Here is a 27,842-nt window from a genome sequence, read left to right on the forward strand (position 1 = left end):
TCCTCATGATCCAAGATAAGCAAAGTTGGAGGCAGGCATACAGGTCGGGTTAGATGAAGTTAGACGTACAGCTTGGAAGTAGGGATAAACAGAATCGAACTAAGGTATACAGGGCGCGATACGTAATGCCAATAAGAGGCAAGACCGGTCGGGGTCTGCAATATGAGATGCATGGGACAAGGTTAAAAGCACAGGTCTAGAGGCGATATCAGATCGGGGTTAGCAAGATATCAGAACGGGGTTAGCAAGTGTAAAGACCCAGCGTAGCAATCATGAACGGAGGATGCCAGGCACTACAGGACAAGCAAACAAGGGAATCGTAACTGCCTGCCAGAGAATAATTAGAGTGTCAGGGAATATGCTAACAGTCGGGCTCATTACCCCTTTTGGTTCTGCCGCCGGCCTATAAGAAGGTGTCGCGTGTCATTCACCGCCAAACAAAGCCTGACAGCTGACATTCCCTGACACTCGCCAGACTCCAGAAACATCCGTTGCAGTATAAAAATGGATGCTTTGTCCCTTATGCAAGTACGCTCACTCGTCATTTCTTACTCATCTTTACTTTTCGTCCTTTCTCTGCGCTTCTGGGGAAAAAGTAACTGACTTGAGCGTCGGAGGACCTGACCTAGGGACTTTTTCCCTGGTTTCTGGTCTCTAACGACTCGTGGGCTCGTCTGAGTGTGTGTAGAGTCCTCGCGTCATCATCCTAATCATCCTCCTTCGTCACCCACCCGTGTGAACTCTTCCAGAGGGCACCAGATAGATTGGACTCCGCAATGACTTTCCGGTAACCCCCAGTACATCGAGGTCAGCCTTCATCCAACTCAACTTCCGGACGGGATCAAATTTGGCGCCGTCTATGGGAACACAACCACCTGTTCCGAAACGTGAAGATGGAGGAGTCTGGTCACATCAACATCACCATGACTACCGGAGAATACGAGCTCTTCAAGGAGGCCAAGAGGCGAGCGGCTTCAGAGAAACAAGCAACTGTTTCGCAACCGCGCAAAGCTCCTGAATCTTCCAAGGAACCCATCCCTGTTTTAGATCGAGGCTCTAAGAGAAAACAACCCGAGGGGTTTCCCCAGGTTCCTTACCGCGAGCCTGACTTGGGGTATTATCAGTTAGGACCCCATGGCCCCAGCCTCAAGAAAGAACAGCCTCAAGCCTCTATGGCTGAGAGTTCCTTACCCCGAGATTCAAGAAAAGGGAAGGCTCTCATCATATCGAAAGTGCTCCCAGAAGATCCGGATGAGAAAGTACCCTTCTCCGCTAGGATTTTGATAGAAAAATTACCTATGGGTTACAGGGCCCCGTTGATCGGGGAATATGACGGGAGCAAAGACCCGGAGGATCATCTACGCAAGTTTAAAAGTGCAACTCTGTTGCACCAATATAGTGATGTTGTCAAGTGTCGAGTTTTCTTAAATACTCTATCTGGTTCGGCACTAAAGTGGTTCGATGGGATACCACAAGGATCCATCACATGTTTCTTGGATTTCAAGATGGCCTTCCTTCGTTGTTTCGCTAGCAGCAAAAAGTATTAGAAGACGGATCATTGTCTTTTCGCTCTTAAGCAAAGGTCGACCGAGCCTTTAAGAAGTTACATCAACCGCTTCAACCAAGTGGCCTAGGACGTCCCCACCGCCACTTCAGAGATTCTAACGAGCACTTTCTCCCATGGATTAGGAGAGGGAGAATTCTTTAGAGATCTCATCAAAAATTTCGCTCGGAATTTTGATGAGATGGTGGAAAAAGCCGCTTGCTATAATAAAGTAGAAGAAGCACAAGCGGCCCGGAGGAAAGTCGAGAGATCACCTCCATCTGTCCATAAGCTGGAAAGAAGGATACCTCAACCACCCCCTCAACCTCTTTCACGCGCTAGAGAAGCCAAGCCTACCTTCCAGCCCGATCCGGAGGTTAGACCAGCCCCCTGAGTCGCAGTTGTGCACGCTCCCCGACCTGGACCGTGGAGTACTTGGTATTGCACCTATCATCGATCTCGTACTCATGACACTAATCATTGTTTTCAGTTCACTAGGGACTATAAGCGGGCTACCGAGTTAGGCTTACCCCCGCCCGAGTTAGCCCCTCAAGTGGTCAAGATGATAGAAGAGCAGCGAGCCGCGGCTGGACAGGCCGAACAACTCCGCCCCGACCTAGCTGGACCCAGTAATTCATCAACTCGGTCGGGGGGAGAGCCGGAGGTCGTACAGGAGGCCGAGAATAGAGGCAACGACGCCGTTCGAGAGATTGACATGATCTCTGGAGGGCCAACCGATGGAGATTCGGGGAGAGCGCGCAAGTCCCATGTGCATCGCTTGGAGGTCCACACTGTTGGATGCAGTCAGGAGCAGACTTCGGGCCCTGTCATCAGCTTTGGACCAGCAGACCTGGAAGGTCTGGAGCTGCCTCATGGTGACGCCCTTATCATTAAGGTCATTATTGCCAACAGCCGAGTGGCTCGGGTTTTTGTTGACACCGGGAGCTCGGTTAATATTTTGTTCAGAACTGCATTTGAGGAGATGCAGATCGATGTCACTGAACTCCAGCCCGTGGCCACCTCTCTATACGGCTTTACAGGCAATGAAGTGAAGCCAATGGGTCAAATTAAGTTGGCCATATCTCTGGGCACTGAGCCATTGGTGTGCACTAGGAGGAGCACTTTTACAGTGGTTGATTCACCCTCCTCTTATAACATCATCCTGGGAAGGTGCGCCCTCCATGAATTTAGGGTTACTGTTTCTACCTTCCATCAAAAGATCAAATTTCCTGTAGGTGAGCAGGTTGGGGAGGTTAAAGGGGAGCAAAAGGTCTCTCGCAGATGCTATATTGATATGATCCGGGTGGAGGCTAGGAAGAATCAAAGGATGCAAGATAGTAGCGTCCATGCTGTCCAAGAAGAGCCTTTGCCTATGGCTGAAGAACCCATCCCCTGGGAGGAGGTGCAACTATACGCTGAACGCCCTGAAAGTCTAACTCGCATGGCAAGTGACCTGTCTCCTCCTCTCAAGGAAGAATTGGTCCAATGCCTAATCCGCAATCGGGATGTCTTCGCATGGTCTACAGAGGAGTTACCTGGAATCAAGCCTGAAGTAGCAGAACACAAGTTACATGTACTACCGGACTCCCGACCGGTCAAGCAAAAGAAAAGAAACTTCTCTGCTGACCAGAACAAAATAACCATAACCGAGGTGGATCAGCTCAGGAAGACAGGCCACGTTCGAGAAGTACAGTTTCCATCCTAGCTCTCTAATGTGATCTTAGTAAAGAAGCCCAACAATAAATGGAGAGTATGCATAGACTTCCGAGATCTCAATCGAGCTAGTCCCAAGGATTGCTATCCTCTGCCCCGGATCGATCAGATGGTGGACTCAACTGCCTGTTGCGAGAGGATCTGCATGTTGGATGCCTACCAGGGGTATCATCAGATCCCCTTAGCGGTGGAGGACCAAGAAAAGGTTAGCTTCATTACGGCTGATGGTACCTTCTGTTATACTATTATGCCCTTCGGTCTCAAGAATGTAGGAGCCACGTACCAAAGGATGATGGATAAGATCTTCTGGGAGCAGATCAGTCGCAACGTGGAGGTTTATGTGGATGACATACTCATTAAGTCCCCTCTAGCAGTGAATCTGATCATGGATGTAGAAGAAACCTGCAGGACTCTTCGGCAATACGGGCTGAAGCTAAACCCATTGAAATGCTTGTTTGGAGCTAAAGGAGGAAAGTTCTTGAGCTACCTAGTGACAGAACGAGGGATAGAAGCTAATCCAGAAAAAGTTCGGGCACTACGCGATATGCAAGTTCTCCAGAATTTGAAGGAAGCGCAGAAGCTGGTTGGCAGAATAACAACCCTATCAAGGTTCATTTCCAGATCTGTAGACTGGGCTGCTCCTTTCTTCAAAGTACTTAGAAAGGCCTCCAGGTTCCAGTGGGACGAAGAATGTACTAGAGCTTTTGAAGAGCTAAAGAAGTATCTGGAGGCTTTGCCGTCCTTATTCAAGTCGGTCATCGGAGAATCATTGTGGGTTTACTTGTCTACCACCCCTGAGGCCGTGAGGGCAGTACTTGTTAAAGAACAGGATAATATACAACAGCCAGTGTATTTCTTCAGTCACCTATTGAAAAGGGTTGAGTCTCGATATACGACATTGGAAAAATTGGTTTATGGATTGGTTCTCATGGCTCGGCGGTTAAGACCATACTTTCTGACACACCCTATCACGGTACTGACCAATAGCACCATGGGAAGAGCTCTGACTAATGTAGAAGTGGCAGGTCGGCTCATCAAGTGGGCCACGAAACTAGGAGAATATGATATACAATACCAGCCACGCATAGCCATCAAGGCGCAGGCCCTGACAAATTTTTTAACAGAAATTCATCAGGCGAACTCTAAAGAAACCTGGAAGATCTATATCGATGGGTCAACAATTCACCAAGGAAGCGGGATCGGGGTCTTGTTGATATCTCCCCAAGGGGATATACTTCAATTGGCTGTTCGGTTGAATTTCTGAGTCACTAACAATGAGACAGAATATAAGGCTTTGTTGGCAGGGTTGCAGGAAGCTTGGCACGTAAGGGCAGCCCAGGTAATCATTTACTCAGATTCCCAGCTAGTAACTCAGCAAGTGATCGACAACTTTATGGTAAATTGTGATAAGTTACAAGTATACCGGGAAGCATATGAGAAGATGAAGAAAGAATTTGCAGAAGTTACAGTAACTAAGATCCCCAGGGCAGAGAACGAGAAAGCGGATGAGATAGCAAAGATGACCAATTCCTTAACTACTTGGGTGTTGGACAGGTCAACGACGTAAACTTTCCTTATAGTTCAGATAGATCTGCAGAATAATAGGGAAGCAACCATTAATCGGCGGGCACCCTTGATCAGTTATCTTCTGCAAGGTGATTTACCGACTGACCTAGAGGAATCACGACTGGGCAAGAAACAAGCTCATGCCTATGTCATGATTGGGGATCAACTATACAAGAGGTCCTTCTCTAGGCCCTTACTCAAATGCCTGGGTATAGAGGAAGCAGATCAAGTTTTACAAGAAATACATCTGGGATGTTGTGGCAGTCATGTCGGAGGTCGGACATTATCTCGCAAGGTACTCCTGGCCAAGTATTTCTGGCCTACTCTATAGAGGGACGCTCAAAAACTAGTGAATACCTACTTGTCCTGCCAAAAACATCAGAATTTGACACACCGACCAACAGCTCTGCTGAGAACATCTATAGTCTCGTGTCCCTTTGATCAATGGGGCATGGATATTGTAAGACCATTTTCAATGGTCCCAGGTCAGAAACGCTTCTTACTGGTGGCGGTGGATTATTTCTTTAAGTGGGTGGAAGCAGAGACCTTGGCCAAGATTACAGAAGATGTTGTCATCCAGTTTTATATGGAAGAATATTCTTTGCAGGTTCGGTATACCGCACAAATTGGTATCAGATAATGGGAGGCAATTTCAAGGGCAAAAAATCCAAACCTGGTGTAAGGGGTTTGGCATAACGCAAGCTTTCACTTCAGTGGCATACCCGCAAAGTAACGGTCAGACTGAGGTGGTCAATCGAGAAATAGTACGAGCTCTGAAGGTTAAGCTGGACCATGTGGGAGGTAACTGGGTGGAAGAGCTATCGAGTATCCTATGGGCCTATCGTACAACACCCCGAGAAAGCACAGGTCTGACACCATTCCATCTAGTTTATGGGAACGAAACAGTAGTACCTATAGAGATTGGAGTGTCGTCAGTCAGGAGGGCGTTATACGATGAATGAAATGCAGAGCGGCGACTGGCTGAGCTGGATCTCATTAGTGAAATCCGCGAGAGGACAACAGCCAGACTGGAGGCCTACAGACAAAGAATGAGGTAAAATTATAACAGAAGAGTAATTCCTCGATTCTTTGGGGAAGGAGATTTGGTGTGGAAGCAAGTTAAGCCCGTGGGAGATATGGCCAAATTAGCACCACAGTGGGATGGACCTTACAAAGTCATCAAGAAGTTATCGTCCGGAGCTTATTATTTACAGGATAATCAGGGTAAGAAGTTAGATCGGCCTTAGAGTGCTAACTACCTGTGACCTTACCGAGTTTAAAGAATCGTATAAAGAAGAAGAGGTCGGGCTGTCAAATGTTTGACAGATTGGGGCTAAAAGTGGACCAAATAGTGCAGTTATAGGATATGTTAGAGCAGGAATTATATATCCTAATATTTCTTTCAATAGACTAAGATATTTTAGCAAAGTAAGCCTCAAAGTGCAAGTGGTTGTGTAGGAAGAAAAGTAATAAAGTATTCCACAGGACATTACTAAGTCACATTATGCACAGGCAGTCAGTAATAATCATTTGAAAGGAGCAAAGATATCATCCGGAATCTCTTTAAGGATCCGTTCATGATCTAGAAACTCGGCAGGAGGAGCTGATTTCAAGTAGCCTTGTTCATAGAGTTATCGCAGAGCCCCAGCCGCACCATAAATAACAACTGTGGAGAAACATTGTCCCGCTTGTGTACAAAACTCTGGAGAGCGCAGATACAAGTTGCAACTCTGCTTGCAGCGGTCATTCTCCCCTTCATTATAGACGGCCAGGGTTGTGGATACCCCCTCTACAGTAGCATAAGTCTGTGATAGTTCAGCCCGGAAGGGCAGAAGTTTTGCTGCCTGAGACGCCAGTTGGGTCGTCTGGGACTCTAATCTTTTGCTCTGCTCCTGTTCTAGGGTTTCTGCGGAACGTAGTTTCTAGGTTAACTGGTCAATGGCTCGTTGATGCACCAAAGCTTGTTGATCCACGTGTTACTGGTGCACGACATCAACCTGGCTCCTTTCTTCTTGAAGGCCTTTAAACTTATGGTTAGCCTGCGCTAGGGATACTTCCAGATGGGTATTCCTTCTGGTCAGGTCTTTTATTTCAGCTCTCAGGACATAACTAGCTTGCGCGGGGTCATTTAACTGAAGCTCCAATTCTGTTATCATGTCCCGCGGTACCTTATTCTGGTAATGAGCGGCATGGAAGGATTGATTTATTATCAGGGACTATGCACAAGCCTGGGACATAAAGAAAATATCTGATAAGAGTGGGGAGGATAATGGTTGCGGGGATCATCGAAGCTTACCTTGATATACAGCTCTGAGAATCTATCCATTTGGGCAGGTGGTGGCAAGAGTTACATCTGTTGCATATTTTCTTCTCATAAAGTGACCAAACGACCTTTCATTGTGAAAGAGCTGGTGGGAGCATCTTGCCTTGACCTTAACCCAGCCTCAGAAGGGGTAGTGCTATGGTAATGGTGATGAACAGGTGGTGGTGGCTGTGAAGGCCCAGCGACTGAGTTGGAGGGGGCTGAAGGGGGCACACGGGAAGGCTCTGGAGGTGAGGTAGTTTGTGAAGGGCGATGTGAGGGGCCAGCTTTGGTGCTCCGGTGCTGTTGCGAGATTGAAGGTTGAGCTAGCGGAGGCTCAGCCGGAACCTTGGGTGGATCAGGAGGAGCATCTGCCTGGCTCGGGATAGGAGTAGTGGTTGCAACAAAAGGCGAAGGATGGGGAACAACGGAAGGGCCCGAGTCTTGGCTAGGATTGGGGGCTCTGCGGCGAAGTCTGTGAGCCAAAGGCCGGTCATCCGAGTCAGAATCTTCAGAAGGCAGTCGAGCCCTGCGTTTGGAAGAAGAGGGGGTATCCCGACTCGAGCGGTTGTTTGCAGAACGCGCCCGACAAGCCGCTTGAGATACTTCCTTGAAGGCAGGGCTGACATAAGGTACGTTGGTTGATCTTCTACCACGGCCGCGTCCCAGGCTAGAAATCGGTCAAGAAAGATTAGCTGATTGGGGATGTCTGGGGCCGGATGTCCAGGCTGTAGACGAGGCCAGGGGATGAACAGAGGCGGCAGGTCGGCATGTAGGCGAAGTCCTGGGACGAGCAGAGGAGGTAGATCGGGCAATAGACGAGGCTCTGCGAGGAAGACGGGGTCGGGGGTTTGCAGAGGTAGCCATACCGACCTGGGTTAAAGTCGAGTAAGGGAGTGACCTCCTCTCTAGAATGACTCGACCGCGCTGCATTATCTCCATATCACTTATAGGAAGAGGTTGGATATTTGAGGCACGGGTTAAAACATTAGCTGTACAAGACAGAGTATGGGGTCAGCTATAGTAGGTAAAGCAAAATGCATGAAGTCATAAAAGAACCAAAAGAGAAGCTTACCCAGGGAGTGCGGTGTTTCAGAAGTAAGGTGGCTCAGTCGGAAATAGGATAACAATTCCTCAGATAATAAGCGCGTTAAGTTCAGCTGCCATCTTGCTAAGCGAGATGAAGCCTCTATAGAGGAGGTATCAAGATGAAACTCCCCTAGTGGCAGGGTCGGGGGAAGTAGCGGTTGCCATTGCAGGGGTCATTCTATTTCGTAAGGGAATTGAATAAAGAAGAACTTGCTCCTCCAGTTCATTTTAGGAGGTTGTAGGGGTGAGAAAAAAGCAGTTCGAACGCGGTTAGAAGCGGAATGAGCCTTCTTCCTGCCGTCGAAGGGTGAAGAAGCAGTGGAACAAAGGGGCAAACTAGGATAGCTCGCATACTTCGTAGAGTACTACAAATCCACAGAGGAGCCTTATAGAATTCGGCGTCAATTGGCCCAAGGGAATTTTAAAGTAGCGGCACACATCAGAAAAGAAGGGGTGAAGAGGAAGACGAAGGCCGACTGTAAATTGTTCTTTAAAGAAGGTGCAATAGTCGTTGGGAGGGGCGGAAAATTGGTGCACTCCAGTTGAGATGATCACATGTGTGTTATCAGCAACTCCGTAGGTATATCGCATATCATCCAGGTCTAGTTCGTCGAAGGTGGATGAGCCAGGAAAATACATCGCCGGCAGAGAAGACAGATGAGAGGAGGATGTCATGTGAAAAGAGATAGAAGGAGAAGAAATCAAGCAATAAGCTACCGAAGCAAAAATAGAGGTTTAAGCACAACAATGGATTCAGGAGGGAGGAAGAAGAAGACGGGGAAGAGATGACAGGTAGAAATGAGGGGGAAGTATTTATAGCCGCTGGGCGGAGGGACAATTTAGTTAGTTATTATCCACCGACCCACAACAATTGGCGGGAGCAAAGAGGACCAATGGATCATCTTAGAAAATAACACCTAAGGGTATATCTGTAAAAGTGTCGGCACGAAGTACGAGGAGATAGGCTTTGAGAAAAGACGTGACAGTTATAAGTATCATATGAGCTCTTACCCCTCGCTTTCCTGCTCTGGTTTTATCTGATACTGGATTAAGATGAAATAAGTAGACCGGGGTAGCTGGCTAAGCTAGGGTGGAAAGCGAGGAAAGGAAAGTAGGAAAAGGAGAATGAAACCAGGTCGGGGTAAAGAAGTAAGCCTTGACCCTGACCAGTTAAAACCTGAGCTAGAAGGTCGAAGTATACACCCATATTGTCACAATTCATATCGGTCTGAAAATATACAAGGTATTGTTAGGAAATTAACTAGCCATGGGAAGATCGAAAACAGGTAGTCATATCGCAACATATCATAAAAAGGCTAAATAGTCATAGATAATAGCCAGTTTAGAAATACAATATCGCCAACAATTTTTTAGATACATTGTCACATCAGGGTTCAGCATCAGTAGGAGGCTCTGGGAGGAGAAAGAGGTCGTCGTCGTTTTTGAAAGTAGGATACAACCCTGCGGGAAGTTCACGCATCCGGCGGGCAGCGTCCAGAAAGTTCTCTGAAGGTGCAGAGTGGAGTAGGCCTTGCTCAAATAGTTGACAAGCCCCGCCGGTCGCTCCGTAACATAACATAAGGTTCATCAAACCTCCCATCTTCCTCAAGAAGAAAGGAGAGGTGACGTAGGATAGCATGTATGCTCTGAGACGACCGGCTTCACCTGTCTGATAACCCGCCAGCTCGGCCTGGGTCTTCTCAGCGTCGACTCGGACAGAAACCAACTCTTTTTGACTTTAGGAAGCAGTCTCCTAGGCCTTCAGAAGATCGGCCTGTAGTGATTTGAGTGTTGCTTGGTTGGCCTCCCAACGACTTTGGATGACTTTCTCCCGGTCGGCACTGGAAGCTAGTTGACACTGAACATTTGTTAAGTTTTTCTGAAGAGTCTCTTGCGTTTCTTATAAACTCTTCAGATCGGAGGATAGAGTGGTCAACTTTGCATCCTTCTCATCTAATTCAGCCGTAAGCGAGCGACGACGCTTCCCCTCCGAAGCCAACTTGGACTCGCTATTCTTCAGAGCCGCCTCCAAGATCATTATTTCGTCAAAAGCTGCATGGGAGATGTTTTGGGCAGACTCGGCAGACTCCCCAATCAACCGAAGATACCCCGCCAAGTCACCGGGCGTTGGGTTGAGAGGATCGCGGGGAGTAAGCGATAGCTCCAATTCCTGAAGACGAGCCTTCAACACCTCATGCTCTCTCTGCAAATTGGCGGCGTATTGAATCGCACTCAGGCTGGCAGAACATACCTGCATAAGATACAGAAGGAAGGATTATAAGAGATTCCAGAGGAGGAGCCCTGATAAAAGAAAACTCACAGAAACTATCTGACGAGAGGCTTGGTCCAGCCCTTCGATGGGTAGATTGTTCCAGAATCGTCGATTGCCTAAACGCCAGGACGTGGCTAGCCCGCCCTATAGTTGGACCAAGCCAATAGCAGGAGGGGCATCTTCCGCAGCTTCTTCGGCGGCATCAGGCTCAGTGGAGGAAGGCAGGCGCCAGGAGGCGGTGAAGGCATACTTTTTGGAGATTCTCTCCCGAGTTCGAGAAGTGGAGGCTGGAGCGGCCACAGGAAACGAGGCGGACAACGATGCAGAGCTCTCGGGTTGGCCCATTACGGAAATAGGGATTTGCCCCGGAGATAAGGACCGAGCAGGAAGAGAGGTCTGCTCGGGAGACAAAGCCCGAACGGGTGAAGGGTCAGATATTCTGGGCGACAAGGTGGGAACCTCCGGCCCGAGAGAAATCTCCCGATCAAGAGTAACAGCCCTAGCCTCGGAAGATTGGGAGGTTGCGGATGAACGCTGGCTGGAAGGAAGAGGCGGAGGAGATGCTTAGACCGCGGGAATAACCCTCTTCCTTTTGCGTTGAAGACGTAGTTGTTTAGCGGGAGGGGGAGAAGCAGCTCGTTCTTCCTCGGCCTATTCTAATGTGGCAAGGTCTTCCAGAGAAGCAGCATCTAGGGGAAGAGTGGGGGGAGTTTCCGCCCGGGCTGGTGCAGGAGGGGCAGACTGTGAGAAAGCTGCCAAGCCTTGTTTAAGCTCCACGCTCAGGGCTTTCAAAACGACGAGAGATTGCTGATTTATATTTGAAGAATAAGCCCGGAGCATAGTAGCCTCTGTAAAGGGGAAGAGAAATACCTCAGTTAGCGAAGAATAGCAAGAAGGCAAGCAGGGTCTTACCTAACAGAGCCCCTATCTCTGCATGAACTGGGTTGAGCCCGAAAGAATACAAAAAGTCTTCCAATAGTATTATAGACAAGCAAACGCTCACGCTTGCAGTTTGTCTGAGGTGGCGTGGCAGGAGGGCTGGTGATGGTGCACAGGAAGATTAGTGGGAATATCAGAACGCCATTAGGTTGGTCCGATCAGCGGTTCAGGTAATCTAATAAAGAAGAAACGAGACTTCCAACCTTTGTTGGAAGAGGGCATATCAGAAAAGAATTTATAACTAGGTCTAGCTTGCACCATGAATACCCCTGGTTTAGATCGTTTGAAGGAATACAAATGATGAAACAGTTGGGTAGTCAAGGGGAGCTGGTATACTCTACACAGAATGACGGTGTCACATACAACCCTGAAAAAATTGGGAGCGAATTGAGAAGGACATATACCAAAGTAGTGGCTCAGGGAGGAGATGAATGGATATAGGGGAAAACGAATGCCTCCTAGGAGTTGGTCCTTGAAAATAGTCATGAAGCCTTCAGGAGGAGAAGAGGGATGTTCGTTGGGTGTGGGGACTTGAAGTTCATAATCTTCATTAAGTCTCAGGTTCGACCGGATCATGGACAGGTCATGGTCGTCTATATCAGAAATGTAATGAGAATACCAGAAGGATGTCTTACCGTCCGCCATTATCAAAATGAGGAAGGTTGAAGGAGAAATCAGACGAAAGAGGAAGAGCACCAGGCGTTGGAGATCGAAAAAGGGACGGGCTAAGGCACCAAGGATAGTAGAACAAGGAGGCGGCGAAGGTAGTCGAAGTGCTAAGACGACGACGGTGGACTGTCTTTAGGGCTTATAAAGCGGTCTTTCCTGGGGAGTATCGAAAGATAAGTTGAGTATATTTTTGGATGAAACGTCCAATGTCGTCCGATCATAGAACGACATACTCTTATGAGAAGTCGTGTACAAAAAGGAGTCAAATCGACGACGTCATACGGCGTAAGCAATAAAGGCGTGGGACAGGTGTCACCCCCCTAGGAAGCGTATTAATGATAGACGTGATAAGGAAATCATGAGAGGAAGCGGGCGTACGGAAGTGTCTGCCATGCGATCTTCTCGGGAAGCGGCGAAGAAAATTGACGGGAGATAAATTCGAATGTTGCAAAGCTACACGGCGTCATTTTCCCGAGGGTTGAGTAAGGTTTTAATATTTTTTATCTTCACAGTACATCTGATACTGTATATTTCTTGACTGCAGACGGGGTCAAAGGGGTCCCTTCAAGCAATCCCTGGTCAGGAAATCACCCCCAAGTCGATAGCATCTGTCCCCAAACGGGCTTTCCTAAGAAGTCCAGGTCGGGTTCTAGACTCTCGCTCCAGTGCAAGTTATAAGTGAGCTATGCTTTCACGCCCAACGACCTTCCCGGTCGGTTGTCCCAGACTCTCGCCCCAGTGCGAGTTATAAGTGAGCATGACTCTCACACCCAACGACCTTCCTGGTCGGTTGTCCCAGACTCTCGCCCCAGTGCGAGTTATAAGTCAGCATGACTCTCACGCCCAATGACCTTCCCGGTTGGTTGTCCCAGACTCTCGCCCTAGTGCGAGTTATAAGTGAGCATGACTCTCACGCCCAACGACCTTCCCGGTCGGTTGTCCCAGACTCTCGTCTCAGTACGAATTATAAGTCAGCATGGCTCTCACGCCCAACGACCTTCCCGGTCAGTTGCCCCAGGCTCTCGCCCCAGTGCGAGTTATAAGTGAGCAGGGCTCTCACGCCCAACGACCTTCCCGGTCGGTTGTCCCAGACTCTCGCCCCAGTGCGAGTTATAAGTGAGCATGGCTCTCACGCCCAACGACCTTCCCGGTCGGTTGTCCCAGACTCTCGCCCCAGTGCGAGTTATAAGTGAGCATGACTCTCACGCCCAACGACCTTCCCGATCGGTTGTCCCAGACTCTCGCCTCAGTGCGAGTTATAAGTGAACATGACTCTCACACCCAATGACCTTCTCGGTCGGTTGTCCCAGACTCTCGCCCCAGTGCGAGTTATAAGTGAGCATAGCTCTCACGCCCAACGACTTTCTCGGTCGGTTGTCCCAGACTCTCGCCCCAGTGCGAGTTATAAGTGAGCATGACTCTCACGCAGGTGCTTTATGGAGGTGCTTTATGGAAACACAACGATACCAGAGCAAGAAGACAGGGGGTTATACCATGAACGGAATCCAAGAAACATGTTTTATTTCGTTAATAGGGTGAACATTTTTTAAGGGTTTATATGGCTACCAGATCCAGAGGCTTGATCCTTCTTGGCCAGATGAGCTTGAGCTCTAGTTAGATCTTCCTTGATAAGATCGATGGCGCGCTTCAGTTGCCTAATAGTCTCATCTTTGATCCGTCCTTCCTCTTTCAGGAGGGCCATCTCGTCCTCATGTTTCATCTTCAAATAGATAATATAGTGAACCTGGCTCTGGAAGTCCGATTGAGCTTTAATCTTGAGAGCAATTTCGGCCCAAGTTCTGCATTTGGCGGCTAGCCAGAGGTTTTCCATTTCATGAGTAAGGGACGCTTGAAGATCTCTGCTCGCAGTCATCTCCAGCAAGGCTTCCTCTTTCTGAGCCAATAACTCCGTCAGATGGGCAATTTGCTGAAGCAAAGAAGCAAGTTCGCTAGATTCCATTGCAGGTTCCATGGATGCTTAATGCTCTATTAACAAGAGGATAGCTTGAGGAAAAGATGAGAAAGGTATACTCGGACCTTTTATAAGGAAGGAGAAGGTGAAGGGATTTTCTCGGAACTTGAGTTGACGCTTGGAAAACAGTGTAACATTTATAGAAGAAGAGTATGCTCGGAAATTGAAGAATCAATATACACACAGAACAATCCCGTTTATCTCCTAGGACGATGAGAAATTCTGAAAAAGAGAGACGGAAAACAGGTCGGCAGAAGATGCGAGAACCAGGTCAGGTATCAAAGGGACTTGGGTCTACTCAGTCGGATTAGAGCCTCCTTCGACTAGACTTGAGGGGGAGGCTTGTGATACGGTGTATGAGAAGGGGGTCAGGCGGATGACGTGGCCAAAAGTCAAGCCCATGAAATGGTCAGAAGTCTAGCCCCTGTGGAGGTCAGAAGTCAAGCTTGCATGGCCATGGTCAGAAGTCAAGCTTGCGTGATCATGGTTAGAGTCTTAGCTGACAGGGCAGTCAAAGGATAGGATTGCAAGTCGGACAAGATCAAACCTCGATAGCAGTCAAGGGCAAGGCCCACAGGCTAGGTACAGCTAAGGATTGGGCCCACAAGTCAGGCAAAGGCGCAGAAGGAAGGGCCTCCGGCGCAATACAGACTTGGCGTACATATCGGGATGTACGAGTCATGGATAACAAAGAACAGAAGCATGTCGGAATACAGACCTGACGTACAGGTCGGGACATACAAGCCATGGATCACAGAGAACAGAAGCAGGTCGGAATACAGACCGGGCGTATAGGTCGGGATGTACAAGCCATGGATAACAACAGACAGAAGCAGGCCGGAATACAGACCTGGCGTACATATCGGGACATACGAGCCATGGATAACAGAGAACAGAAGCAGGTCGGAATACAGACCTGGCGTACAGGTCGGGACATACGAGCCATGGATAACAGAGAACAGAAGCAGGTCGGAATACAGACCGAGCGTATATGTCAGGACGTGCAAGCCATGGATAACAGTAGACAGAAGCAAGTCGGTTAACAGACCTGGCGTACAGGTCGGGACATACGAGCCATGGATAACAGAGGATCGAAGCAGGTCAGTATATAGACCTGGCGTATGCTTACCGAGGATACAGGTCGAGACTTACATCCTCACGACATGGAATAAAGGGATCAAAGAGTACAGGTCGGAACTCAAGATTAGCGGAAGCAGACCGATGCATACAGGTCAGGATTTATAACTTTGTGGCTCAGGATACTTGGATCGATAAAACGTGCAGGTTGGGATGTGTTAGCCAAGGATACAGGTTAGGATTTATATCCTTATGATCCAAGATAAGCAAAGTTGGAGGCAGACATACAGGTCGGGTTAAATGAAGTCAAACGTACAGCTTGGAAGTAGGGATAAACAGAATCGAACTAAGGTATACAGGGCGCGATACGTAATGCCAATAAGAGGTCAGACCGGTCGGGGTCTGCAATATGAGATGCATAGGACAAGGTTAAATGCACAGGTCTGGAGGTGATATCAGATCGGGGTTAGCAAGATATCAGAACGGGGGTTAGCAAGTGTAAAGACCCAACGTAGCAATCATGAGCGGAGGATGTCAGGCACTACAGGACAAGCAAGCAAGGGAATCGTAACTGCCTACCAGAGAATAATCAGAGTGTCAGGGAATATGCTAACAGTCGGGGCTCATTACCCCTTTTGGTTCTGTCGCCGGCCTATAAGAAGGTGTCGCATGTCATTCACTGCCAGACAAAGCCTGACAGCCGACATTCCTTGACACTCGTCAGACCCCTGAAACATCCGTTGCAGTATAAAAATGGATGCTTTGTCCCTTATGCGGGTACGCTCACTCGTTATTTTTACTCGTCTTTACTTTTCGTCCTTTCTCTACGCTTCTGGGGAAAAAGTACCTGACTTGAACGTCGGAGGGTCTGACCCGGGGACTTTTTCCCTGGTTTCTGGTCTCTAATAACTTGTGGGCTCATCTGAGTGTGTGCAGAGTCCTCGCGTCATCATCCTAATCATCCTCCTTCATCACTCGCCCGTGTGAACTCTTTCGGAGGGCACCAGATAGATCGGACTCCGTAACGACTTTCCGTCAACCCCCAGTACATCGAGGTCAGTCTTCATCTGACTCAGTTTCCGGATGGGATAATATATATATATAAATATATATATATATATATATATATATAAAAGAAAAATATGAATTTATAAAAAGGAAATTGTGGATTGATCATACGGATTGGAATTAATACAACTAATTAATTAACTAATACAGAAGTCATTTTCCACAAGTCACGACATACATTTTTCAAATTTTGTTTTTCCAAAAGTAAATAAATAAATAACATGTGATGAGACCGAGAAGTCATGTGATGTTAAATTAGACTCGTTTCTAATCACACAATCTAATGGAACTGGAACAAAGAAATATCAGCAGTGGCTGCGGAAAAATTTGGTAGGCCGAGCCGGCCGGTCACCTAGAACTAACCGAGTAAAAGAAAAAAAAATATTTAATAAAATTTTTTTATTTATCAGTTTTAGTTTTTCTTTTCATAAAAAAAATCATTCTGGATTTACTTTGTAAAGGAATCAGGATTAGTTGGAAGAAACTTAATCATCCAGATTATAAAAAGAAAATAATTTTATTCTATTCAGGGCATACACAAAGTAAAATTCTAATGATTTTATTCTTTGTCAAACGATGACTTTGACAATAGTGAATAAGTCCTAGTTACCAATCCTACCGTCTCTATTTGTCTTTAGATCTCCAAGTTCCTTCACGCCTTAATTATTATGTAAAATGAAATTACTTTGAGAGCGAAAGCCCCAAAGAATTAAATTACCTTTCGATAGCCTTTATAACTACCCAGCTTCCATTCACATATGTCAATACAATTGAAAGACAAACAATGTTGGCAAAACCTAGTACTCCTCCTCCTCCTCCTCCTCCTCCTCCTCCTCCTCCTCTTCTTGCTCTCCATTGGCGTGCTCCTCCACCTCTCCCCTTTCATGGCGCCGGCCGCCGTCTCCGGCCAAGCCGTAATCCCGGCATGCTGCCCTCTGGGGTGCGCAGGCCCACGAGAAGGTGTCGTGGCATTACCATAAGCTGCACCGGCGTGAAGATTAAGGAAGTAGTGACCTTGTCTACGGGAGACGGCCACGGCGGCTCCCTCACCGTGAAGGCGGTGGTGACGGTGCAATCGACGGCCGCCGGGGTGCTCGGCAGCCTCCTTGGGTTCTCCAAACTCACCGACGGCGTCAAGGACTTGCTTGGCAAATCTCTCCTGCTTGAGCTCGTCAGCGCACAGCTCGATCCCAGTGAGTTTCATTGATTAACTTCCGTATAACTGATTATTAATTTGCTCTGTTAACTTGGCAAATAGTTAGGTTTTTATTATTGCTAATCTCTGGCTTTTAGTTTTTCCTGTTGAATACATTAAGACCTAAAGTGGTTAATTATTTTGATTTCATATAATTCAGAAACTCAAATTGGGACCAACAGTAACTTCGATCGTGATGGATAAGCTTGGCCACGTATATTTTCTAATTATTTTTAATATTTTTGCAGAAAAAAATAATAAAATGTTGGAGTTTTGTCGAAGCATGCATGGACCAAAATTTTCGTGCATTTTGTGCTTTGAATTCATGTAGAAAATGAAATAAACATGGGATATTTTATATATATATACGTATTGACTTGTGTATGGAGTTGGAAAAGTCTTTACAAATATCAATTTAATCCCATTACGGCCAGCCACAAGGAACTTAGTATTTATATTTAGAATTAAAAATTGATTTTAAATTTATAAACACGTGCCTCTATTTATACTTTTTTTCAAATTGTTTTTTTTTTCTAATAACTTGTAAGTTTAGGAGGGGGCATGCAAATAGTGGAATTGCTGGCCCTAAAAGCTGGATCTTCAAACGTATACGATTGGATTAAATCATGTTAATTAATAATATTATATTAGACATGACTTTATAATACAATCTATTCAATTTAAAGTATATGTATTTATGAGAGATAAAATATATTAATAAAAGAATTTATTACTAAAAATAATATTAAAAATAATTATATCATATAACTTAATTATTTAAACAACATTAATCTATCATATATATATATATATATATATATATCAATTGAATTTCAAAATCTAGATCCCTGATTGATTAATGAGAAAAATTTCTAATAATACGCTGTAATTGAGTATTAATGAGAAAATTTTTAATAATATATCACAGTTGAGTTTTGAACTCTAGATTCCTGATTGATGCGTTTGTGAAAATTACTAATAAACTTTAAAATTGTTTTTGATATTAAAAGAAAATAAGATAATTAAGTAATTTAATATATATGGGTAATTTTATCATCTATTGAACTTGGAACGAAATTGAGCTTGATAATTTGATTTTGTGTACAATTATAAATTAGTAATATAATAAATAATTTATATTATTACTTAATTATTTTAATTTGTTTTCATATTGAAAATAATTTCAAAGTTTATTAGTAATTTCTACAAACGCATCAATCAGGAATCTAGAGTTATTCAGCTGCGATGTATTATTAAAAATTTTCTCATTAATAAATTAGTGATATAGAATTCGAGACTTGTATTATTAAGAATTTTTTACATTAATCAATTAGAAATTTAGAGTTATATTTAGTCCCACAATTTAGAATTGATAATACTGGGAGCAGAGAATGTCTATAAATATCTTGGGTCAATAATATTATAAAGCATACTTTTCTTGACTTTTTGGCTAAGATCAAGTATAATATTTAAAATAATTTTTTAAAAGTGGAGTCCATTATAGTAGCTTGCTAGGTACACCCCTACCCAATTTATTGATAACTTTTGACTAAGATTAAGTGTAATATTTATTTTTATCAACTTAATATCTAATATAAAAAATTAAATTAAATTTTTCATGAAGAGAGTCTGTTATCTGCACACGTTCATGTATTATATTATACATTGAACCAGGGGTAGAACCACATATAGCTTTTGTGGTATAGCATTTGTAAGCACCTTTAGAGGGGTATAAAATTATAAAAATATTGTCTTACCCCATTAAAAAAATAAAAGTAGGGGTAACATTTAAAAATTAAAACTATTTTTTAAAGGTTAATTTTTTTCCCCTCATATATCTTCTTATATTGCCTTATCTGGTATAAGGGGCGCCCTAGCTCATGTGTGTAAGATCGCTAGTAATATATTATGATGAAAAAACTAAAACAAAATTTATAAATTATACATAATAGATACACATAATATTATAAATATGTAAGTGTGTGATAGAATAAAGGCATAAATCGGGTCAAATATTAAATATATTCATAAGGCGAAGGCAATGAGGGGCCAACAATTCTACCAACAAGCGATAAAAGTCCATCTCAACTAAATTGGCTACCTGTGCGCACCTCAACTAACGAAAAATGAGAAATAAAGGTCCGCCACAATACTTCTTGTTTTGGATTATGCGCTCAACTTGATGATTGTGTGGGACCCAACAATGTCATTATATATATTGTCGTCATCTTCCAATTAGTCGTCACTTGCATGCTTTGCCCAATATAATTCGGGCGTGTGAGATTTAATAAATTATCAAAACGGCATCCCTTTAAATAAAAAAAGAAAAATTAAATAGACACCCCTTCTATAATTTTATATTAAAATTATCTTTCTATCCAATGCTTTTATATAAGTTATGGGTCAGATAGTTATTATAATGGGTAGAAATTATGGATAGATGTTAAGTGTTTAGGATGAGTTTATAATTCATGTCATATAAAATGTGTAGAAATTATTTAATAGTTTTTATAATGTATTTAAATATGTAGAAATTATTTAGTAATTGTTACAATATATATTTAATATGTGTTTAAGATTTAAGATTTAGAATTTAAGATATTTGAATATTATGTTAGGATTAAAAGAATTCATATAGCTCCATATAATAATATAATATTATTTATTTTGGGTCTAAATCTTTGTGAATTTATTTTTAGGCTCAATCCAAAAACTCTCATATGGAGATATCTTTAATCTTTTCAAATTATGATTTTTTCCATGTATTTCTAAGACTATGATTGTATTCACACCCATCTTTCTCTTAGTCACTCTTGACTTGCTAGATCTGGATCTCCTCTCAACTTTATTCAACACATTGTTGTAGTAGCTGTAGATCGAAAAGAATTTATATATCTCTATAATAGTATGATATTGCTCACTTTGGGCCTAAGCCCTTATGATTTTGCTCTTGGGCTCTACCCAAAAGACCTCCTACCAATGGAGATATCTTTCTCTTATAAACTCATGATCTTTTCCATATGTTTTCAATGTGGGACTATATTTGCAACCTTGCAATCCCAACAATCCCCCTCAAACAAAGGACCACAGACTCCCTAATGTCCGATCCTCGACCCACTAGGATTTCCTGTCCCTCGGTCCACCCGACCTACTAGGACTTCCTTACCTACCCACAACTAAGACTTTCTGCCTCTCGATCCATCCGACTTACTAGGACTTCCTTTCCTAGTCGCAACTACGACTTCCTGCCCCTCGGTCCATCCAACCTACTAGGACTTCCTTGCCTAGTCGCAACTAGGACTTCCTGCCTAGTATCTAGTTCTCTTGATCCGGACACGGGAGCCCCCACTTCTTCGTTCGAAGTCAATATTCCACCCACATGGTTCGATTGGACCATACCTCTTGTGGACCATGACTTTTGTGCACAGTCGGTGGTTAGTTCTTCTGCCAATCTGGGCTCTGCCTCCAAATTCTAAATCTTGTAAGAGGAAGAGATCATCTATTTCTCGACCTTTGTTCTTAGATTGAAAAGGAGAAGTTCTTAGTGAAGGTTGATTGGATGTGTGCGTGCCTTGGATTAGTCACCTCAAGGAGGTGGAGACCAAGTAAATCGAGGAGTTAGCCTTGTCGTCTTATTGTTTTTCAAATTCCTTCCTTTTGTGCTTCTGCTGACAAATTGTAGGTCACAAATTGAAAGAAAAGTTATTGACCCCCCCTTCCCCTCTAGCCGAATCCAAAGGTCCTATCAGTAGCTACTAGTAACTTCCACGCGCTGTAGTAGCTACTAAGTAGCTTCTACAGCCCCTAGGGCGTACCATACATGGTGGGTGCATGACAACTCTGACGTAATGGCCAAGGGTCGATCCCTCGGGGTGATGGCCGATCTCACTATGCGCTCAACATCTGTGTACCTACATGAACCTTCCTCCATATCCGTGGGGTCAACTCTAAGAAAGACGTTAAAATAACGAATCTATTTTTTTTATTAAATAGTTTTTACATATTATAGGAGTCACTAAATAGCTTTTACATGGTATAAATCTTAAACACACTCTAAACACATTTTAACAATTACTAAGTAATTTTTACATGTTCCAGCAGTTTCTATATATTGTACCAATTATTCAATAGTTTATATAAATTATAGAAAGTATTCAATAGCTACTACAAATTATAAAAATTATCTAATAGTGCTGGATCGGGAGATAATTTTGAAATAAAATCATAAAGCTTCTGAAATAGCACGGGTCCGGAGAGAATTTTAAAATAAGTAAAATTATGGAAGGACGTTATTTATTTATTTATTTATTATATTTTAAGGGGCGTTCACGTTTCTCTTTGTTTGGAATGTCTTTTGATTTTTATCCTATTTGAAATAACATTGTGTTAGTTCTTGCTTGCAATTAGAGGCAAAACATCAGCATCGTCTTCTATATTTGAGTTGTATCCCTGTTCATCACATCGAGTGAGTTCACGAGAACCTATATGTCATAAATCTAGTTATAGATATATAGGAAGGGTTCTCTTCCTTCCTTGCTGCAATTACACTAGAAAGAGAGAACAAACTTAATTGCAAATGCCTCCATCAACTGCTTGAATGACAGGCATGTGATGAAATATTTGTTCTTGTGCATGTTCCCATAATATTATTGAGAAAGAAACGGGATTGGAGAAGGAGACTCTTCCAGCCTATGCTCGCAGAGCGAGCAAAGAGGGCAACTTGATCACGTATGAAGCCACCTTTGAAGTTGGCGAGGATTTTGGCATCATTGGAGGTGTGTTTGTGACGAATGATCAAAGCAAGGAGATGTTCGTCAAGGACATCAAGCTTGTGACCAGCAATCCTGATGCAACTTTGCCCACTTTTACATGCAACTCATGGGTGGCCTCAAAGTCCGACAACCCTGAAAAAAGATTATTCTTCATCAACAAGGTAACTACAGCTACTATACTATATGATTGCAAAGTATTATGGAATCTGTAATATATGCTTGAGTACTTAATTTTCACGGTCATTAATATTCGGCGAAGCAGTCTTACTTGCCAGCCCAAACCCCAAATGGCCTTGTGCGATTGAGGGCAAAGGAGCTCGCGATTTTGAGAGGAAATGGTCAGGGAGAGCGCAAGAGCTTTGAAAGGATCTATGACTACGATGTCTATAATGATCTTGGCGAACCAGATGATGATGTTGACAAAACCAGACCAGTTCTTGGAGGGAGCAAAGAGTATCCATACCCAAGGCGTTGCAGAACAGGGCGTCCAAAGTCTAAAAAAGGTATATGTGATTTAAAGACTCACTCAATATGCCTGTCTATCGTAGTATGGATAAATAAACACCTGAAATTCAAATACTGAGTGATCTATTCTCGAGACATTTTTAATGGTACCAACAAAGATCAATTGAACCCAGTTAAATGATCAGATTCAGATGCAAAGTTTGGAAACTTTCCCTTAACTATCTAAGAATCTAAGAAGCAATAAAACAATTGAGCATATTGTGCAAATAACAGATCCCAAATCTGAAACAAGGAGTGGCTCCTTCTACGTACCTAGAGATGAAGCCTTTTCCGAGGTGAAGTCGGCTAATTTCTCAGTGAAGACATTTCGGTCAGTGCTTCGTGCAGTTGTTCCCTCAATCCAGAGTGCAATTATTGACGTCCATCTAGGATTCCCATACTTCACCGCCATTGATTCACTCTTCAGTGAAGGGTTGAATCTGCCAAAGCTCGAAGGGACGGGCTTATTGCGGGGTGTGCTTCCTCGCTTGGTGAGGACTGTCACTGACGGAAAACAAGAAGTCCTGCTATTTGAAACGCCAGAAATGATTGACAGTAAGCAAACATCAGCATTAGCTAGCTAGTTCAACAACTAAGTGGGTCGAGTATTTACTGGAGTAAAATGTCAAATTGATTGCAGGGGACAAGTTCTCATGGCTCAGAGATGAAGAATTTGCTCGCCAATGCTTGGCTGGAATAAATCCCTACGCCATTGCGCTGCTCGAGGTAATCACAACTAGAATCTCTCTTAAACAATGAACGATGCATTTTTCTGATAACTTTAGTTTGATGAATGTGCAGACATTCCCTATAGTGAGCAAACTGGATCCGAAGTTCTATGGCCCAGCAGACTCGGCAATCACAGAAGAAATACTTGAGAAAGAGATCAAAGGTGTCATGACTGTGCAAGAGGTAATGTGTGTTCATTGTTCAAAAGCAAATCAATCTGACCTAACATGATCTAGCAAATCAATCTACAATAATAAGAGAATGTGATATACTAGAACACGGACAGAAGGGATATAAATTGATATCAAACTCACCAGGAACACAATTTCACAAACAAACCTGAGAGGATCACCGGATAGAATTTCAGACACCTGAGGACACCTCAATAATTAACTAAATCCTCCTTTCACAGGGTAAATTGACTTGGGGAAGAAAAATAGAGTACTTGAGAAAAATATGATGCACCCCTATTTATTGTGAAAGATCACAAATTTCCTCAATATTGGCAGAAACTTGATTCTACTTGGAACATATTTAGACTGGCTTTGTCATTCATATGGAAATGATTTAGTAAGGAAAAAAAATTAAAAGGGAAAAATGATGAATATACCTTCATTTCTTCAGGCGCTGGAGAACAAGCGGCTGTTCATTCTGGACTATCATGATCTATTCTTGCCATACGTGCACAAAGTGAGAGAGTTGAAGGACACCACCTTGTATGGCTCTCGTACCATCTTCTTCCTCACCGATGAAGGCAGACTGCGGCCTCTCGTAATTGAACTCACCAGACCAGCCTCCGCTACCAAGCCCCAGTGGAAGCAGGTCTTCAGGCCTTCTTCGGATGCAACTGAAAATTGGTTGTGGAAGCATGCTAAGTCCCATGTCCGTGCTCACGATTCGTGCCACCATGAGCTCATCAGCCACTGGTATACCCATACAAAGACCACCTTTTTAATTCACCACAATTAGAAGTATTTCTGATTACCAATGGTTAAAATGGCAGGCTAAGAACACATTGCTGTGTGGAGCCCTACTCAATTGCAGCGCATCGGCAGCTCAGCGAGATACACCCCATCTATCGCCTGCTGCACCCGCATTTCCGTTACACCATGGAAATCAATGCACTCGCAAGGCAGGCCCTCATCAATGCCGGTGGAATCATTGAGATAGCTTTCTCTCCGCTCAAGTACTCCATAGAGATCAGCTCCGTGGCCTACGATCAGAACTGGCGTTTCGACATGGAAGCTCTCCCAGCCGACTTAATACGAAGGTATGCAACAACTACTAAAAGCGTCATCTTTCGGAGATTTCCTCGATCTAATGGCGCGCAATGGCGCAGGGGAATGGCAGTGGAGGACGCCACGGCCGAGCACGGCCTAAGATTGACCATCGAGGACTACCCTTTCGCAAAGGACGGCCTCCTAATCTGGTCGGCGATCGAGGAATGGGTGCGGGACTACGTCTCGCATTACTACCCGACCGCGAGCGAGGTGACGGGCGACGTCGAGCTCCAGGCCTGGTGGCACGAGGTGCGGACCAAGGGGCACGGCGACAAGCAGGACGAGCCGTGGTGGCCCAAGCTGGAAAGTCCAGAGGCCCTGTCACAGACTCTGACCACCATTATCTGGGTGGCGTCGGCGCACCACGCGGCGGTCAACTTCGGGCAGTACCACTTCGGCGGCTACTTCCCCAACCGTCCATCGATCGCGCGGACCAAGATGCCGACGGAAGACAACGACGAGAAGAGCTTCGAGAGGTTCCTGAAGAGGCCGGAGGCGTCGCTGCTGCGGTGCCTGCCGAGCCAGATCCAGGCGACGGTGGTGATGGCGGTGCTGGACGTGCTGTCGAACCACTCGGAGGACGAGGAGTATCTCGGCGGGGCGCCGGAGGCGGCGTGGGCGGAGGAGCCAGCGATCAAGTCGGCGTTCGAGAGCTTCAGCGTGAGATTGAAGGAGATCGAGGGGCTGATCGACGCGAGGAACTCCGATCCGGAGCTCAAGAATAGATTTGGAGCCGGACTCGTGCCGTACGAGCTCATGAAACCCTTCTCGGCGCCCGGCGTCACAGGAAAAGGAATCCCTAATAGCGTTTCTATTTAAATATATTTTAAATTTAAAATCATTAATTAATTAAATAAATAATTTGTTTACTTCCAATAAAAGACTTCCATGGAGTGAAATTTGATTATCCACTTATTTAATCCAACAGTTTGGGAGGAGAAGAAGAGGGACGAATATTGTCAAGCATATCATGCATAGCATATCGACTATGGAGTATTAATTAGAGCGAGGAATAGAGAGGGACCCCTGTGAGACTGGTCCCTGCATCGACGATGAAAACATTGGCCGAGATGTACTCGGACGAATCGTGAAGCAGATATTGCACGAGCATGGTTATTGCTGGATCTGTGGTGCCGAGTGTTTTCAATGGAACTAATTTCTTTGTCAATGCACTAAGCCATGGCATCTCCATTAGGGAAGCTGTTATCTCCGATTTGAACAGTCCAGGCGCGATCGCATTCACTCGAATATTATAAGCACCCACGTCCAATGCCATTGCCTGTTTTTCAGGGAGGGCATTCATTCATAACTTGCCATGAATTAATTAAATTATATATTACTACTACCTGACCTGAGTGAGTGCATGAACTGCTGTTTTGGAAGCATCGTAAGCGATCGCTCCCGGAGTGCGAGAGCCGAGGAGTCCGGCAATGGATGAAACGTTGATGACGGATCCGTTGACCTTGGCGTCGCGCATCAGCCTGCACACGTGTTTGGAAACTAACCATGTTCCAGTCAGATTGGTTCTGATGATGTCGTCCCATTCCTCCTTTGGCCAATCTAGTGATGCATGCACACCTCCTGAAATAACAGACAATCTAATTAGGAAGAGAAAGAGAGATGTTTTAAAAATTTTTTTAAAAAAAGCACTCCCGTCGAATTTTAAAACTCCCTTTGAAAATTCAATTTAAAAAAAAAAAAAACACGTTCCTTCCGATATGTTTTTAAAGTATACCTCGAATTCCGGCGTTGTTGACCAACCCATCGATCCGCCCGAACGCGTCCCACGCCCTGCGCACAGCGGCCGCGACGACCGCCTCACCGCCGCTAATATCCAGAACTACCGCCGCGGCGGCAGTCGGGTTTCCTGGTCGTAACGCGGTGATATCCTCGCAGAGGGTCTTGAGGCGGTCGGCTCGCCGCGCGGCCGCCACGACGCGACAGCCTGCGCTGGCAAGGCTGAGACAGAGGTCGCGGCCAATGCCGGAGGAGGCGCCGGTGACCATCACGACCTTTCCCTCCAGCTTCCCGCCGCTCCCCATCGCCGTCGAGATATATTGAGAGGATAGTTAAGCAGGAAAAAGCGAGGAATGATTGCTTCTTCGCAGCCTATAAATTAAGCGAGGAAGGACTGGGTTTTGACTTTTGATGACAACGCATCTACATTACTAATTTGCATCTATCGTTTAAGTAAACGTTTTCATTTTGCATATAATCATTTAGGCTAAGTTTGATTTAATGTCGAGCTGGTAATATAATTAAATTTGTAATGAAATGTAATTTTAATTATATTACTATGTTTGGTAATAGTATGTAATCTTTGATTATAAGGATGATTATATTCTTTTGTTTGGTATCAATTATTTTTTTATAGATAATGTAATTTATATTATTATAAAATGATAAAAATATTCTACGATTTCTACCGACGACCGCCGCACCTCTGTCGGAGCTTGCGCCCAGTGACTGGTGATGGCCGGCCGGCGATCGACGGCAGCGACGACCGACGGCCGACGGTGGCGGTCGACGATCGACGACGACGGTCAGCGACCGGTGACCGGCGGACGGTGGGCGAGCGGCGGTCGACGGTCGATGGTCGACGGATGATCGACTCACTAGGGGTATATTCGACATTCAATTTTTGATTAAAAAGTGACCTCATAATGTAATCGGATTACATAGTATTTGCTTTGTAATCTAGATTACAAAATTTCACTATCTTTTGTAATCGAGATTATGTTACATTACTTTGTTTAAAGTTAAAACAAATAAAATAATCAACCTTCTAATATAATCCTGATTATATTATAAGACATATTACACTCTATCAAACGTAGTCTTAAGTAATCCTAAACCAAACGAAATTACTCGCAAAAGCAACGCGAACAGTGCTGGCTTTAAAGGCGAATTAATTAAATCATTTTCCATACATATAAATTTAGGACCAGAGAAACTTCACCTCCTCTCTTCTTTTTTCAAAAATAAAATAAAATGAGAGCGAGATCATTTTTTATTCAAAATAACTAAGTTAAATCAGGAAAAATTTTACAATGGACTAATGTGGGATTCTTCGTTTTTTTCTTAAAGTTGGTGTTAGGTATTTAATTTACCGTGACTAATCTGGGATGATGAATTCAATTTGATGACAATTT

The 27,842-nt window shown here is 44.5% G+C and overlaps 2 protein-coding genes and 1 long non-coding RNA gene across 5 annotated transcripts; 1 reads left to right on the top strand and 2 right to left on the bottom strand.

Moving 5' to 3' along the window:
* Positions 1–16,962: 16,962 nt before the first annotated feature.
* On the top strand, positions 16,963–25,597 carry LOC121997162 (probable lipoxygenase 8, chloroplastic). The gene is made up of 9 exons (XM_042551428.1): positions 16,963–17,403; positions 22,064–22,338; positions 22,440–22,680; positions 22,916–23,236; positions 23,322–23,407; positions 23,483–23,593; positions 24,035–24,336; positions 24,414–24,680; positions 24,750–25,597. Exons 1-9 carry the CDS (start codon positions 16,995–16,997, stop codon positions 25,507–25,509), a joined length of 2,772 nt encoding a protein of 923 aa, XP_042407362.1. The 5' UTR covers positions 16,963–16,994; the 3' UTR covers positions 25,510–25,597.
* LOC121997164 lies at positions 21,892–24,160 on the bottom strand. Of its 3 annotated transcripts, XR_006116231.1 has the most exons (4): positions 24,021–24,160; positions 23,295–23,554; positions 22,955–23,205; positions 21,892–22,309 (listed from the first exon to the last, which is right to left on the bottom strand). It is a non-coding gene; the product is annotated as an uncharacterized LOC121997164 (long non-coding RNA). The 3 variants fall into 3 exon arrangements; XR_006116229.1 differs by lacking the exon at positions 24,021–24,160 and having other exon boundaries at positions 23,295–24,014; XR_006116230.1 differs by lacking the exon at positions 24,021–24,160 and having other exon boundaries at positions 22,955–23,208; positions 23,295–24,014.
* A 41-nt stretch (positions 25,598–25,638) lies between the features above and the next one.
* Positions 25,639–26,769, bottom strand: LOC121997163 (3-oxoacyl-[acyl-carrier-protein] reductase FabG-like). The gene is made up of 3 exons (XM_042551429.1): positions 26,426–26,769; positions 26,042–26,271; positions 25,639–25,969 (listed from the first exon to the last, which is right to left on the bottom strand). The coding sequence occupies exons 1-3, from the start codon at positions 26,730–26,732 to the stop codon at positions 25,691–25,693; spliced, it is 816 nt and encodes a 271-aa protein (XP_042407363.1). The 5' UTR covers positions 26,733–26,769; the 3' UTR covers positions 25,639–25,690.
* Positions 26,770–27,842: the final 1,073 nt, after the last annotated feature.

The sequence above is a fragment of the Zingiber officinale genome, chromosome 6A, assembly GCF_018446385.1.
Source record: "Zingiber officinale cultivar Zhangliang chromosome 6A, Zo_v1.1, whole genome shotgun sequence".
NCBI classification, from domain to species: Eukaryota; Viridiplantae; Streptophyta; class Magnoliopsida; order Zingiberales; family Zingiberaceae; genus Zingiber; species Zingiber officinale.